Source organism: Bombus affinis, chromosome 7, assembly GCF_024516045.1.
Source record: "Bombus affinis isolate iyBomAffi1 chromosome 7, iyBomAffi1.2, whole genome shotgun sequence".
NCBI classification, from domain to species: domain Eukaryota; kingdom Metazoa; phylum Arthropoda; class Insecta; order Hymenoptera; family Apidae; genus Bombus; species Bombus affinis.
Window position 1 is genome coordinate 835,218 of NC_066350.1, and position 16,637 is coordinate 851,854.

A 16,637-nucleotide genomic window follows, 5' to 3' on the forward strand; every position below is an offset into this window, starting at 1 on the left:
GAGAAACGCAGATAACAGAAATTGCCGATAGGTTAGCGACGAAATAGATATTATTCGCTCCTTCTATGCCATTCTTATCGATCGGACAAATGGAAAGTTCGATTAGTTCCGCGTTCGAGCCGATACAAATTTCTACACTCCGCTGTAGCAGAGAAAAATCCTTATCTGCTAATGATATTTTAAAAGCGGCACGTGGAAAACTGACAGCCCTGTTTAGACCGCATTCTACAAAGTTATTGCAAATATGTAGTCAGTCCCAAGGTGTTAAGATAAATCTGCGGCATGTGGAAGAATTTCTAAATATGTTGCGTAAATTGAGATTGAAGAGGATAAATATGATATAAGCGAATTCCGCGTTAAACTATTTATCTTGACACGCAGTATTTAAAGACATATAGGACGTTTCATACTATGACACATATTATTTTTTAGCTATTGAAAATGCGAATTGTTTTTCATTTAAAAGTATATCTACTATTTTATTTCTGTTTTATTTTTGCCAATCAATTAGACACGCGTTTCAAAATGCGTTTAACGATAAGTATTATGTATATTTGAATGTTAATCTTGCGCGCAAACTTCGAAGCTACCCTGTATACACTTTTACAATGCAGGCTGCAATTTTCCCGCGTAAAAGCATCTCCTTGGAGAAAGATGATTACATAGACGGTTATACGAGCACCCGAGCAGGATAGAAATTCGATGACGTTCTACTTAACATCCACTTGGAATAAAGGATTGAACTTCCGCGATAAAATCTCGTTAGGTTTCTCCTATGTTTAGAAATTTCTCGTTCGGGTCAACCACGGAGCAGCATCTTTGCCGTTCTATGAACCTAGTTATTATGCTGGCGATTTTAAAGACGAGTAAAATTTTTGGCGAATTTTTCGTCAAGTATTACGTGAAAAACTGGAAAAATCGAAAGAATTTCCGTGGCGCGAGATTTCTCCCCATTAGAAACCTGGTTCGAGTTAAACACGTTACGCTATTAGGATTTCTTTATTGTTATTGCGTGAAACGAAAGGAATTTTGAAATAAGCATGTGTACATATAAACTTGCTTCATAGGTGTATTTAAATAGAATTTAATTCTGTCATCGTTTCTAACGACAAGGATTAGTCGTATTTGTAGTCCACGTTAGATCTCTTCCGCGATGATCCCGGAAGCGATGCTCCTCGATCACGAAGTCAGAGTGGTAAATCAAGCGTTCGAACTTGGAAGCGATCCGTTCTCTTCCGATCTCATCTGGCCTGGGACGCGTCTGAATGTGATTGATCCCCTACGAGGCGCGTACGGCACCCACTTCTCTGACAATGATCTCTCTTCTCCAAAGGCTGGTTGTCAGCTCGCGCGGGTATATACGTGTTCTCGTGTCAGTTGACTCGGCACGTGCGTTACGTGAAATCGTGTAATAATATTCCCCCGATGGCACGATGGTGCATTGCAGTCGCACAGCAGTGGGAGCCACCGCAAGGACTTTCTCCAGCCTGAAGCGTAGTGCGTCTCGTAAGTTTCTTCGTAAGTTTGGTAGTTCGTCCTCAAACTCGAGACCCGACCCATCTGTGTCTTCTTTTCTTTTAATCTTAATTTTAATTGTTGTCGCTGATGTTCTCGGGCTTCGTGGTTTTATCGGTGCGCCTCGATAAAGCTAAATTCGAGTTTGGTCTGCGGTCCGGCGTAACCTGATCGAGGATGATGGTTAGGTGTTGCTTGTTGAAAAATTTTATGCGCGTTTCTCGGTCAATCGAGAGGAGACCTTGGTCCTCGGAAGCGAGCGTTTTGAAATCGCTGTTAACTTCTACGCGATATACCTGTATGAGATATAGATGTGTAGGTACCGTTTGCTTATACGCCGATTCCAATACTGTTCGTTTAATAGGGTGGTTCAGATTTGGCAGTACAAAGCGTTTCTTACTCGTATAATTAATGAGTGATGTTACTATTTCTTTGCGAGTTGTATTCAATACGCCGTGTAACGAAGATATCGTGACATGATTATCAAGACTGGGAGAAGCAGTAGTGCAGGTATCAATAGCGTATGGAGAAATCAGCAGAAACCGAGAAGAAAATTTCTGGTTTACGTAACTAGTCAGAGAAAAATTTTTTCCCTTCGTATATTGATTGATGGCGTTCTTAATGGCGATGAGTCTAGACAGAAAAAAGTCATTTTTCATCCCATCAATCGATTGGCGGTTTTCGAGATTCATACCTTGGTGTACCTAGCTTTCTTGATGAAACGGGACAATTTATCATTATAAATTAACGACGAGAATGCTTAGAATTGCATTTCAGGTAGCAGGAAAGAAGAAACGTCTCGTTTAATTTAGATATACAAAGTTCTCAGAACATTATTTACAAGAATTCTTAACAAAAGATATTCTTACGCCCAATAGAGAAATTAAATATTTTATCTTGATTAAACCAATTATTTAATATATAACACGAATTAAACTTACTTATTCCGATTTAAGTCGCGCGAAAGTTCACTCTCTAGTGGAAAAGGTGGTTTAATTACACGCATTGTTTCAGAAACTAACCGATGCGGTGCAACAATGGGTTGATTTTCACTCGTGTCGAAAAATTATGTCCAATGTTATTGGAGGCGAGGAAAGAAGTAGGACCGAAAGCAAGAGATAAATCCAAAACTCGAAAGTGGTCACTCTCGGTTAATTGGCCAAATAAAACGATACTTTTGGTGACTTTTGAAAGTTTTGATTAATGTGATTTTTTTCTGTACAGCGAGGAAATCGTAAAACACTCGAAAATAAAACGTCAATTAGCAACATGTGAAATCTAATCTGCCGAGTATAAAAGTAATGATCGATATCTCATTTAGGAAAGAAATTTTATTGCCGATTAACTGTCACAATTCCTACATTTTATTAACGTCGTATTTTATCGTTCCATCTTCCTTCTCCTAACTATCGTTTCTCGTTTAATGGAAAGCGAACAGTGGTGCGACGTAGCGATCCGAATCTATGTAAAATAATAAAATATGAAAGCAGTGTTTTGAAGAAAAAATATCACGTAAAATGCCTTTTCTCCAAATTTTTGAAAAATTCCATGCATTTCAATAAATAGATTTCTAATCCACTAAAGGTTACGTGATCGAACTTTTAGAATATTCGCAGGCTCGAGTTATTATACCTAATTAGCAAATGCAGACTCCGCTATTTTCTATTTTCTAATCACTTTCCAACATCTTGCGAGCTTATAATTTTTTATGGTAGGTCTAGAAATTTCCGAACGCAATGTGCGACACATCCAAAAAGGCTACAAATGGTTTTAAATATTTAATTACTTCCCTACCGTTCTCTTTCGAGTGAGAACGATATAATTTCTCGTGAGCCGGCGATTGTTGAACATGTCTAGCGAGAGAGGGGAAGAGGAGGATAGCCGAGAAATTTTCATTTTCCATTTCACAACTCGCATCGTCATTCATCATTCTTAACCATTAGTTCCGTCCATTCGCACCGCGTATATGAATATTTAACGAAAGCGTTCTCGAGGCTCGAAACCGGCCGATTCGGCTTATCCCTTCATCGTGGCCGGACGTTTGCCGCGTTTCTAAGGTACTTTGGCTTTCGCCAGAATTCCAAAAAGGAAAGCTCCCTTTTAATAACGATGAAAACGGATACGCTCTCTTCGATACAAATAGAAAATTGCAATCTAACCGGGTTCTCTGTCGCCTATAATTGCTTCAGTGCACCTAAAACGCATTTGCGACGATCAATACATATCAATATCAATACATACGATCAATACCGCGGATTAGTACAACATAAAGCTCTTGGCCTCGGTACCATTTTGTTTGCCACGACAGATGTACGAGTAGCGAAGATATTCGAGAGAGCTCGCGCGTACATCCTTTCCCTCATTTTTTACCATGAAATGTTCCATAAATGTTTTAACAACGTTCGTTGTAAATTGGCTTTTAATAGTTACTACTGACTTTCGCTTAAAGTAGACATTGTAGGCGTAACTGTAATTTCAGTCACGAAGAATCGTAGGTTATCTACGGTATATTTCAGCGAAGATGCAGCTTCCTTCTTTCTCCAGCATGGTTTCTGTCAACAGCCAGTCAATTGTTACATGCTTTCTCTTGCACGTAACTATGATTTCTAAATCTTGTACGATGAATAAAAGATGTACTCGCGTGATAGATATCCTTCCGCTCTTTTTGAAAAGTAAAAGGAATTCGAATCTTTTATTCTAGCTTTCCGTTTCTTTATTGAGATACGAATTAACGCTTGGGCTAGCACGTAATTCAAAAGTAGTTACTTTCAACGTCGGCTATCTACCCTGTCAAATATTGTCATAAAATGTTAATCTAAAGCGACAGAATCGCAGCCGTAAACCGGCAACAGCGTCGATCGGTTAAAAGCCTACCGTCGTATGCAATTATAATTGGCGCGACGTATTCCGGTCGAAAAAGGGTTTCGGCCCTGTCCAAAGATCTGGCATGTCGATTTCGTGGCCACTGCCGGTTCCGTGGCTTGCGATCTCACGATGAGACCGGTCACACGTCGACCAATAGACACGAGGAACGCGTCTTCGAGTGTCTGACAGGTGGTTTCCGCGCGAATTAACGACTCTTTGCGGTTATCTGGTGCACGCGTTAATTAGGGGGCCGGGGCGTCCGACACGCGTCTTCTTTCCCGTTGGAACGAGAGTTTAACTCGTCGACGCGTCCATAAAAAACAAACGTGCAGCCTGCCGAGGGATACAAGAATCGATCTTGATGCGCCGATCTCTCTTCATCGTCGAACGATGATCGACGATCGTTGTCTCGAGGAAGCTCCGCAAAGTCGAAAACTTTTGGAATAAAGAATACTGATTCAGGTGTTCCTTTAGATGCCCCAACCCTTGAAATGAAGTATAATGTTGTAAGAGATAAGACTGTGTCGAGATTTGATTGGTTTGGAGCAGAGGCGATGCGTGTTTACATGGCGTTTGCTCGATGTCTGCTGAATTTCTTTACTCAATTAATGTTCCTTTGCATTCTCATACATAGACGGCACCATATTTGTATATGTGGTAGTGTCATCGTCAATAGCACGTATTCCTTCCATGGAAATTCATTTCCTAATTTGCACTAAAATCCGAATATAGCAAGAGCAAACGGTATTTAATTGTCTACTTTATCAAAAGTAACTTAAATTTAGAAGTCATAATAGTACAGCGATTGAAAACAATACGTAATTGTCATTTGCGATCTGTGAGCTCTTTCTGAAAGTAATTGGTGTTTACTCGAAATATCAGGTTCTTCAGTTCAAGTGAAATTTATAATCATGTCACTATGCACGTCCTTAGTCACAACAATATCGATGAACTATCTGATATAAAGCGAAACAATGAGAGATTCTTCGCGCTCGTAACAAGAACTAGTCTCAAGAGAGCTTTCTTACGAGACAGGGGAAGCCTTTTAATCGATACGAGTCGGGTTATCGCGATCTAATCAAGAATCTTCGTGGACTAAGAAAGTATCCGTTACTATTTGGAATTATGAAATATAAACAGTATAAATTATGTAGGATACGGTGAATAAATAATTAATTTTTTCTTAATTCGTATCAATTATTTCTAACGCACTTGCATAGTTCTACGATTCAACGCTACTGATAAAAAGATATTTCACTTACATTCTAAATAGACAGAGTAAAATCGAATTCATTTATCGGAAACTATTATCACCGTTGAAATTGACTAATTAAATTGAAGATACACTGATTTTGATAAAGATTCCACGGGTTGATTAACCGTCCTTTAAATGGATAATCAACGATCGTTAAGCAGTGTAGCAGTTTATTCCGCAGAACTAATCGTTTTCCATTAAGCCGCGTGTAAGACGTTCGACCGAGTGCAACCCGAATGCCGCGGCTTCACCTATTTTAGATGGTCTTCGACTATTTGCATTACAATTCGAGCCATCGACATTCCGTTTCACCCGATTCGATTTTATTGTTTCGTCGATGAAAATCGCAGATGCAGGAATAGCTATATACCGCTGTTAGCTATCAATTTATTGACTCACATATTTATTTACCGATTATTAAAACCGGTTGAATTATTTCTACACAAACGGATAAAAACGGCATCAGCTTCGATTTTCATAAATTTTTTCACCTACGTCTCATCTGGTTTCCCGCAGACTGTATGTTTGTCGCGATTCAGAAGTTTTTGAAAACGCGGAGGCCCTCTTAAAGAAGCGACGCAATCTGTCGATTGTGCGACGCAAGTTACAGTGCGTGGATGTTCACGCGTCGCAGACACGATACACACGTCGACAGGAACGAAAAAACCGCGCATGAATTAATTTCGTGGCTGGAGTTTGCGAGCGAAGAATCTGACGTTTTGAATGCACGCGCCGTTGCTCCGCGAAATCGCCGCGACGAACATGGCAACGAAAGGGGATTGAAACCGACAGTTCGTCGGCGGTACCACGCGAGCGTGTTCATAATTGAAAAGCAGAAAAATGAAAATTGAAAGTGCCGGGCCATTACGGCAACCGAGGGAACGGCGGTTGTTCGGAGTTTTCTCTTTACTCTTGGCAGCGGTTCACCCCGCGATCACGTAAAATGCAATCTACATTGTGATCGATAATGTACTCCTTAATGAAACGTCGGGATGAATCAGATAGCTCTTTGACGGGCCTTGCAGCCATATTTTAACGATGTTACAGGAAACTCTCTCGTGCTTTATGTGCTTTGCGAAATGTACGGCGTTTAAATTTAATTTTTTTTAACATCTTTTATGTATCACCGCTTTGAATCAAGAATTTCTTATGGTACAAAACACCGTGTAATATAAATTGATTGTTTCTTTCAAGCGATATAAACGAAGAAGAAACAATGCAAAACGATTACTTTTCCAGATCAACGATCGTCCATTTACCAAAAGGACCGATCCAATGAATCGAGCTATTATCCAACCGGCAAATCCGCATCTTCTCTCGACACCTACTGCTGTCAATGAGCGTCGCGCGCAATATCGCATTCGTTACGGTTGAGCAAGAAGCCTAGATTATTTTGCTAGGAAATGCGGCTAATGACGGATGTCCGATGATCGTAGACGATCTCCTCTCGGTGTGCATCTTGTTAACATTGAAGGGACCTCTTCCTGAATGTTGGCTTTGTTGATAAAATCAGGCCACTTTCACTGCAAAACGGTTTAATTTACGAAATTTAATTTACGAAGGAAGAGCCAGAGCAAGACAAGACCGGGAGAAGAATAAGGAGGTCGATGCGATACGGCACGGCGCAGTGCCGTCGCATCCTTCCTTCTCGCTCATCGAGCTAATTGACCGCGTAGAAATACCAACGTTACGAGAGTTGGTGGCAGAAAACGCCCCCTTCATGCGTACCTTCTGTAATTGTAAGAAGGAGGCCACAAAGTACGCTCCGGGTTAAATGGAAGTTCATAAGTCGAGGGAGGATACGGGAAACCGTGCTACGATAAACGCGAATTCTTCTTTACGCGGTAATAGCGAGACGAGCTTAATCGTTTAATTGCCAATTTCTCTGCCGCCTTTCGACACTTTAAACTATTATTACGTGCTGCTTTCATTAGAGATTTAGTCGCTTTATTTGGTTATACCGTATAAGGAAGTTTCCTGGTATATTACAAAAATGGAATTTCGTCTCACGAGATACCTGGTTCGAAGAATCGTCAAGAATAAATAGAAACCAGTTCGTGAGGTATCTCGTTCGCGAGGTGAGAAATCTCGATTAATAATCGAAGAACGTTTATTATACACCGCAGTACGCTGGGGAACGGAAACGAGAAAAGAGCAGAGTGGGGCGGGTTGCGTGGGAGGGTTGCAGGAACGGGACGTTCACACCGAGAAAGACGTTCTGCCTCGTCTCTTTCTGCCGGGAGTTCCGTTGACCGTTGCCTTGTGTCTCTCGGCTGTGCATTAGACTGCTGACCGTACAACCAGAGGACCTTGGTGAAGGAAAATAAATAATAGCGAGCGGCCTTCGTACCCGACCGCGAGGAGAGAAGTTAATTGCTCTCCATGCAGCCGCGCTACCGCCGCGCCGCGCCGTTCGAAAATAATATCTTGCGATCGCCGTAATGCCCCTATTACACGGAACGTTTCCACGGCTGCGATCTCCTATTTTTCACCGTCGCTTTTCCCTCGTTTTCGCCGAGTTCGACAGCTAGTGCGGCTATCATCGTCCACATCGATACGATTGTCAAATACTTTACTTGGTTAAACTACACTAATAAGTTAATGTAAAACAGAAACACCCGGACGATAAACTCGAACGTTAATAACGTAATTTCGTAGTTGCGTTATAGTACCAACTCGATCATGTCACAATGATGAAATTTTAGGTTGAACAATTTTATAGATTCTTCGGTCTTATGACGAAGTTTGAATATATGTACATAGAGAATTCGGAGAGAATAACGGAAGAATGCAGTGAGTTTTTCGCTTATCTGCTGCAATTGCAAGTTATGGCGAACGTCGAATTCGTTCTTGCGTCAAAGTGGAAGACTTTCAATAGAGTCTTCTAAGCTAAACCTCAATATCGAAAAACGTTGGAGTTGCAAACATTCGTTCTGATTTAATAAAAAGCGACGTTTAGATAGTGCGATAGTAGCGTTTTATCGCTTTCGAGTTATTCGAATTGTTGAAACTTCTTGTTTAAAGTTTTGTAAAAGATGCTTAAAATGTTATTATAGACTTAACTTTTTTCAATAAAAGAAGTCGTATATATATAAAAAACGCAAAGGGGTTAATTTTACAGACACAAGTGTGCGAAACCCGTGTACAGAATTCATGAGAGATTCTCTTTTAATTCCCTCATTTACGATACTCCAATTAGAGCAGTGTACATCGACGAAATATTAATAATCCTGAGATTGCTGGTAGCTTCGTGTCGGTCTCGTGCTTGTATCATTGCATTCGACACGACCTTCGAAGTGCATTGAATAGGTTCTTGCTCTCTCTAGCTGTATGTCGAAGCTTACATGGGTGCACGCTCCAACAAGAGAAACAGCCGGCATGGAACAAGTAAACGAAGGAAAAAGTCGAGGAAAAAGTTTCAGTATATTCCGTGTCATCGTCCCGTTGAGCGAACTTTTCTAGATCTCGCTTTTCCTACGGTTTCAATTTCCGCGGAAACGCGTATCCATGGAAAATTATGGCAAATTGTTGGCGACGCGTAATATTTTTAAAAGTAGTCTACGATATTTACGTCGGGAGTTAGATTTTATTTTTTTGCATTTTTTAGCTATCTTCTTGCTATTTCCCCGATCGAATTGCAGTCAACCATAATATTTGTTCTGATCAGAAAAGGAAAATCCTGTTATAGAGATTGAACAAACGTCGATGAAAAAAACAAAGTATGACACATCTACTGGAGAAAACGGTTATTTCTTCCGGCTATGGTTTTTCTATTTTCCATGTAGGTTCCTCTTTTTTTCGTTTGAAGTATTCGGTGAATTACGCTCTGAAACACGAGAACGTATATAACGCGCGCGTTATTCTTCCGAACGAATTTGATCGCTATGATTCGAGTCGGTCGGTGATTTATATCGAGTTCATCGTTGCCTCCCATCGAATCGCAAAAAACCGCGATGTATTGGCTGCGTCCAAGAGGATTGAACGGTAAATCGTACTTGGGAAGTTACGGATCGAAGCGCATTCACTAGTATATTGTAACGAATACGACCTCTTTGTTGCTGTTTTTACGTGACTGTTGGTTTTTAGGGGGAAGCTAAATTTCAAAGTAGCTCGCGTTCATGAACAGGAATTTGACCTGCGATCGATGCCAAGCGTTACACGTGACCGTTACTTCAAATCGAATGCTATAAAGATTGAGCTACGTTTATCGTTTTACGATAAAAACTAGATGAACCGATTGGTTTCCTAATATATTTAACTTTTCAAATTAGAGTGTCAATTTTCGAAGAAATGAATTGAAATATACCTGATATGCCTAATTGTATAATTTTACATCGATTCCACACCGAAACTAATTCCCAGGAACATGTGGATTGGATTCCAGGTGGCAGAATGTTTAAGCGGTTGTCAAAATCAAGGCGTCATAGTGCCGACGACGTGGCCCTTTCGTTGTCGAGCCCGACGACCCTGGACGAGCCACCGGGGACGTCGACGCCGCGGGACAACTGTCAGAGCATCAGCCCAGCCGCCCTGCTGAGGGTTTCGAGGACAAAGTACACCAGGAGAAGCTGCGGGGACGCGAGCGCCATGCAAGCATTGCTCGCCACTAAACAGGAACAGGAGCAAGACGTCGCCGAGGCCGATTATCAAATGGTCACGGCCGTTCCTGCGTTCATCGTCGAACACGAGCCCGAGAAACAGCGTGGTAAATATTTCCGTACGATAATAAAACGAACAAAGTTAGGGTAAAATAGAAAAATTTGCTATTGACAGAGATAAATTGCAGTAAAAAGTATTCGCTTTTCCTTATGAAATGCATAACGATATGTGAAATGAGGTGGCGTAAAAAATTTCAAAGGCTACGTAGGTTACATGAGAAGCAAGATCGATCATTTTTAACAATACATATTCCTTGTCATTTTGTATTTATTGAGTATCTCGCGGCAACCAGCGTATCTATCGTTGTAGGTTTCGACTTATTTCACTCTTTTTTTCGGTGTTGTAATTGCGAACAATCTTAGGCATGAACATCGTAGCGAAATCGACGCTGTAATTTTGTCAGCAATCAAACAAATTATGGTTCACGTTGACGACTGGGTACAAGTAGTCAATGACGTGATTTACAATACATTTAACGAAGTCAGAAGTTCATAATTATCCATAAGGACAAATAAACGCCATCGGTTTTCTCGTGTTAACGAGCGTTTAGCTATCGAGGACGCGTTTAATGACTGTTACGTTTCCTCATAGTTCCAAAATGTTACGAATAAAAAAGAAATAAATGAGGCACCGGAGAGGCATTCTTTTATAGCTTTTATTAACGTCTTACTAAATTTTATAATAAATCATGCTTTACGTTTTTGACGTAAGTTTTTAAAGAATGTCGTGCATGTAGTTTCCTGACAAAAGTTATATCGATGTATTAAGAGATTACAGGATTTCTCCATTGGCTCTCCATTTTCTCCTATCACAACGAATACTACATAAAATCTTCATTCATTGTCACCGTCGCAGGCAATGACACCGTTTTAAACCATCGAAACGTGTCTGGAACGCATAATGTCGTCATCACTCATCGGCTTTCTAAACTCGCGATGAATGGAAGAAACGTTTCGGCTATCTTTCTTCGAAAAATGTAGAGTTACTCGTAGGGTTGTTCCTCCTGAGAGGCACGAATCCGCGAATCCGACTCGCGATCCTCGATCCGCATCGATCGAGCGATTTCACCTAGGCGGGCATCTTTAATTTTTTCGACTTATCTCACGACCTCCACGTGTCCAAGGAGCGAAATGTTCATTACATAGAGGAATGCGGGTTAGGTTGCATCACGATGGACAACGGTTGCGCAATTTATGAATTATTATAGCGCGACCATAGGATGCGCGGAATACTTAAAGTTCATTCAGGTGCAATTAATAAACATAATACGTACTATCATAATACTAAGAATATGATACTCTGTATGAATACAGTAGCTAATGTTTCGAAGTAACAGTACAAATCCAACGTGGAAATATTCTACAGCGATTTCGTGTACTATGCTTGTAGATGAACGGAAATTACATCTATTGTGACGCATTCGAACAGACTAGCAAGGTTAATGGTTTCAACATACAAAATTTTCATGTTGTTAAAACAGATATTGTGTAATTATCCGGATCAATCGTTTTCCTTGTGCAAAGTAACTTTGGCTAGCAATTTTAGTTCTAGCTCCTTTACATTAATATCATAGGTAGATTACTGCTTTCTGCTGCAGTAATCATAGACCGTATCGAACTATCTATTACCTAGGTTTACATTTTCCTCAATTTGTGCCTATTTTTGATATCTTTCTTATCGGCGTTATTAGAAACTGTTAGCTTTCCATATCGCGTATTATAATTTTGACTAATTTAAAAAATTCAAGTTTAAAGTAGTCTCACGCAGCAGGAATATGCTGTCAAACTTGTCCGTTACAATGAACGTTACAAGTTTGGATAATTCGATGTTCATCGAATAAATAATTATTAATGTGCAGTCGGTGGTTATGGAAGATATAAGTTGGTTTAGCACATAGAATTACAGTGGAATGTATTATTCTAGGTATCTTTTTGCTTCTATACTTAATAGCATTAAGATATTTCATTTGTAACCAAGAATTCTAGATAGTCGATCAAGAAATTAAAAAACTAGCTTTGGTAAATAAGCGGCGGAATGACGTGTGAAAGTTTCATAAAAGCAACATTATTGGGTGCACGTATCGTTGCCTGACTTTTCCACTTTTATCGGAAGATCTAAAATCAATTTAATTGGCCCGGTAGTTTCTACTACTCGAAGGGGTGTGACGGAGTCGCTAAATGACGTGGATAATCGTGGTCGTTATCGTGTTTCACGCGAGTAATCGATCGCGGGCGCCATGATAACGGGCTAAAAAAGAATACAGTTAACTGTGGGTTACCCTTTTGGTCGTTACGGTACGGACTGTGGTTCGATCGGCAACAAAAGCGATTCATTTACAAAATCGGTAAGCGTCGCATGCGACGCACGTTCAAACCAGAACGAGCCTTAACCAGCTCTAGAACGGTGTGGCAGGACGTGGCGATCATCGGGAAAAAGAGACGAGTTCGTGTTTGTATTCGTGTTCGTGGAATAGGTATGAGTGAGCCACGATTTTCACATTCAAATCGCACGAAGACAGTTCGAGATGATATACGTGTATGAAAGTTCGAGGGTCAACCGCTTTAAAGCATCTCACTGTGGTGCACGCGTCACGCGAAATTAACAAATTAACACTTTGCCGAGTGGTCGACCTGCTGTCAGGCGAATACATCTTAACTGGGCATTTCTTCGTTGCTTCTATATATGAAGATACCTATATCGTTTGCAGTTCGCTAAAGATAACAGAATTTATTTCGCTACGGAAAAGAATTGGGATTTTAAGAGGAATGGGAATTAGGCAATTTGGTTTATTCATATAGAAAAAGCTACGTTTGTGGATTATTCAGCTAAATCTTTGTCGATATTACTACCTCTTTGAAGGAAGATTATTCTGCTCGATATCTTACGATTAACAATAACATAAATTTCAAAGAAACGAGATCAAAGAAATAAGACAAAAAGGATGATTTCTCAAAATCGTTTATGTGTAAGGAGCTTTTGGAACGAGAATGTGGAAAAAGAATTTCCCCAAGGAAGAGATAGTATCACGGCCACGTGTCCGTTTCTTTGTTGACCAATACACACAGAGGACACCGTTTCCTGATGTGGCGAATCTAAGTGCTCTCGAACAGAATTGCATGCTCTGATGGCTTCGGTGTCTTTTGCTTCGTGGCAACGGGTCCCGAGGTACTGTTGCTCTAGCAGTATAGAAGTTCGATACTGTGGTTTGACTTCTTTCTAAAGCCGGCGATGAGCCGCTAACGCTTCAACTTCGCATCCTTTTACTAATCGCGGTGCGAGTCACTCGCTTCGTTAGAACGAGCTAAGCGCAGCTGGATGTCTTTGCAGGTGCAACATTCTTCGCTCTGGAATGCGATCCTTTTCAAACTCTTTTCTATTGGAAAATCTACTCTAAGCTCGATAAATTTTGTTCTATTTTTTCACTATTAACCGCTAGTTCTTTTAAAAATGATTAAGGAACGCGAATATAGCGTAACTACTTAGCAAGATCGAAAATAAATTTTCCATTCGTGTTTTTCATTTACCACCTTAAAATATACATGGTTCCTGCTCCCGTTAACCCTTGTTAGGTCAAGGATCTCTTCACACTGTATGTGTCTTTGGACTTTCAAAATGTTTGTTAAATGGATCTATTTGTACATCGTTAACGTAAAATGCGTTAAAGAATATGTATATATATGTGAATATTTGATATTCCTAAGAAATGATCTCTTAATAATTTAATGTTTAATGTCAAAAATTTAATTTTCGTTAAAAGCAATAAATTGATGAAACGGTCGAAGCGAAAAGAGTGATAGATTGATAATACGTATATTTACAAAAGTGCACAGTAATGAATTATAAAATAAAGTATCGTTCAGATTCTTTTGTAAAAAATATCTGAATAATTAACGCCCGGAAAATAGAGGAATAGTAAAAGATTGTTGTAGACAACCGCGTGGATTACGATATTCAACAAAGTTACATCTTATCGGTTCATCGTGCAATCACATTTTTTGTACCATACATTAGCATCTTCGATTCTTACGATTGACCGGGCAGTACAAATTCAAACGTACGAAAATGTGAACGACGCTTAACGCGACAGCAATTCACGAGAAGCATTAGCGGTAGATATTTGGCATTCACGAATACTTCGGAAATTAGCAAAAGTGAGGCGCTTACGAGCGTCTCGCTTTCAAAAAGCATCGTGAAACTACTTGTCGGGTCGGAGCCTCGGTTTATAACAGGCCACGCGTCTGCCCGCGTTACGGTGCCTTCTTCTAGAATTAAAGTGCTGATTATAACGCGTTGTCGGCTCTTAGTGCCGTTCTTGTTCCTCCCTGGAAACAGTGTACCCTCGGTGACTAGCGGTGACGCGTTTCGTTCAGCTTTTTCCTCGCGAACTTCCACTCGTTCGACTCGTCTTGAAAAGCTAAATACCAGTCAGCTGAGGGAGAGAGAGAGAGAGGGAGAGAGAGAGAGAGAGAGAGAGAGAGAGAGAGAGAGAGAGAGAGAGAGAGAGAGAGAGAGAGAGAGAGAGACGAAGCGCGATTTCGCTTAACAGTCAACCGATTTGATATTTTGTTCGACGATACGTTCGAAGCATGCAGAGTGAGTCGATGATTCTGACAACTTTGAACCACGGCTGAGATTTTTTGAAAGACAATAAACTGTGTCGGAATATCGAAGTCGCCAAGTGGAAAAGTTTCAATGTTTCGTAGGGTTCGTGACTGTCTTAACCATTTCGACTCTGGCAGGACCGTACGTTCTTAGGTAATCCTTAAAAAAGCTGTTAAACGACCACCGACATACGTCTGTATGTGTCATTTTAAAAATTACGCTTAACAACGTTGCTCAGCGTCGGAGAGTAGAACTCGAGCGTTTGCGATATCTTTCGTTTGTTATTCGCGAAAATGCTCGTTAAATGGCTGTTGATTTAACGGATCTGTTCTCCGTGTCATTATCGCGATACACTAGAATACACGTGATACGATTAATTTATTAAAACGCGTTATCATTATGTGTCCAATGGATTAATGGACAGGAACGCGAGTTTTGAGGATAACGTGTGTACCGTACGAGTGCCGTATTCACCAGTCGCGTTTGTAACAAGGTTACGATGACCATAATGTGTTTCCCCTCGTAAAAATTTTGCTTTATTTTCATAGCCGAGATTCAAATAGTTAGATTAAATAGGATCTCACGGGAGATCGTTAATAACGTTACTTTTAACTACGGCAACGTTTCCTTCGGCTCGTTTTCGTTAGATATTGTTTACCTTGGATTTTAGCTGCCATATAGAAGTTCGTGGCTAAATAAGATAACTCAAAGGTGTTTTTGTTCTTACAAGTGGAATTGTTTTAGAAAATGTGAAAATGAAGGTTATATAGGTTGTTCAAATTAGAGTTGCAATCTGCAGAATTAAAGAGGATAGGTTTTTATTAAGATGTAACTTGTGGTAGTGATAATAGATAAGATAGTTATATTATGTACGTTTTACGATAACACGCGAAAGACTGTTAATGTTTGTCTTGCGAGACGTTCTTGGGGTTACATGTTGCGATACAAAGATTTTAAGCTATTCTACAGATGCAAAGCGAGTATATTTAGTCTCGGCAAATTATTATTAAGAAAAAGCTTGTTATAACGGAATATGATTAACCTGTACTGATACTTTGTAATGGAAGATTGAAAAGGTTATCTAAAACATAGTTACGTTTTGCTTTTTTATATTATTGGCTGTTTAAAGTAAACAGCAAGGTTTTCTTAATGATATTAATATAAATGAATGTAAATTACGTAAGTAGCGTATAATTTCGATCTCATAAACTTCAATGTCTTATGTATAATATTTTACAGCATAGAATGACCTGGAAAATTATATAGTAACTCAACATAGTTACTAATTAAATTAAAGTAATAACGAATATTAGCTTATACATTTATTTGCACGCGCGATGCACGTGTCATAAAAACTGAACTTCCACGCGAAATGAAATATGCTGTCGTGACTTTGGTGTTGAAATAAGAAACATTAAGTGAAATACGAAGATTAATCACTCGTCGTGACAAATAGTGGGAACGATTTACAGAAATATGAGTGGTTTTCCAAAGAGATGACATTTTGTTACGTAATGGAAAAAGATATAGAATGAATAACTTTCATTTATTTTCACGTTTCATGGATCGTTATCAGTTGCAAGAACATCGCTTACAAAATTACATTCTACGCAAAACTACAAATATTATAATTTCCATAAAGAATCTCACGTTTAAAAATCTATTTCAATCGATTCAAACTACATCCCGTTAGTCGCGTCCTTTTACCAACACCATGGTATATTTCACTTACGTTAATTTT

The 16,637-nt window shown here is 39.7% G+C and overlaps 1 protein-coding gene across 3 annotated transcripts in view; it reads left to right on the forward strand.

The window, feature by feature from the left end:
• LOC126918344 (uncharacterized) overlaps nt 1–16,637 on the forward strand; it is a 79,807-nt gene that overhangs the window by 53,941 nt on the left and 9,229 nt on the right. For all 3 annotated transcript variants that reach the window (XM_050726145.1, XM_050726143.1, XM_050726144.1), the window contains one exon: nt 10,020–10,340. In XM_050726145.1, coding sequence (XP_050582102.1) covers nt 10,028–10,340 — 313 coding nt within the window. In that variant the 5' untranslated portion in view covers nt 10,020–10,027. The remainder of the gene's footprint in view (nt 1–10,019; nt 10,341–16,637) is intronic.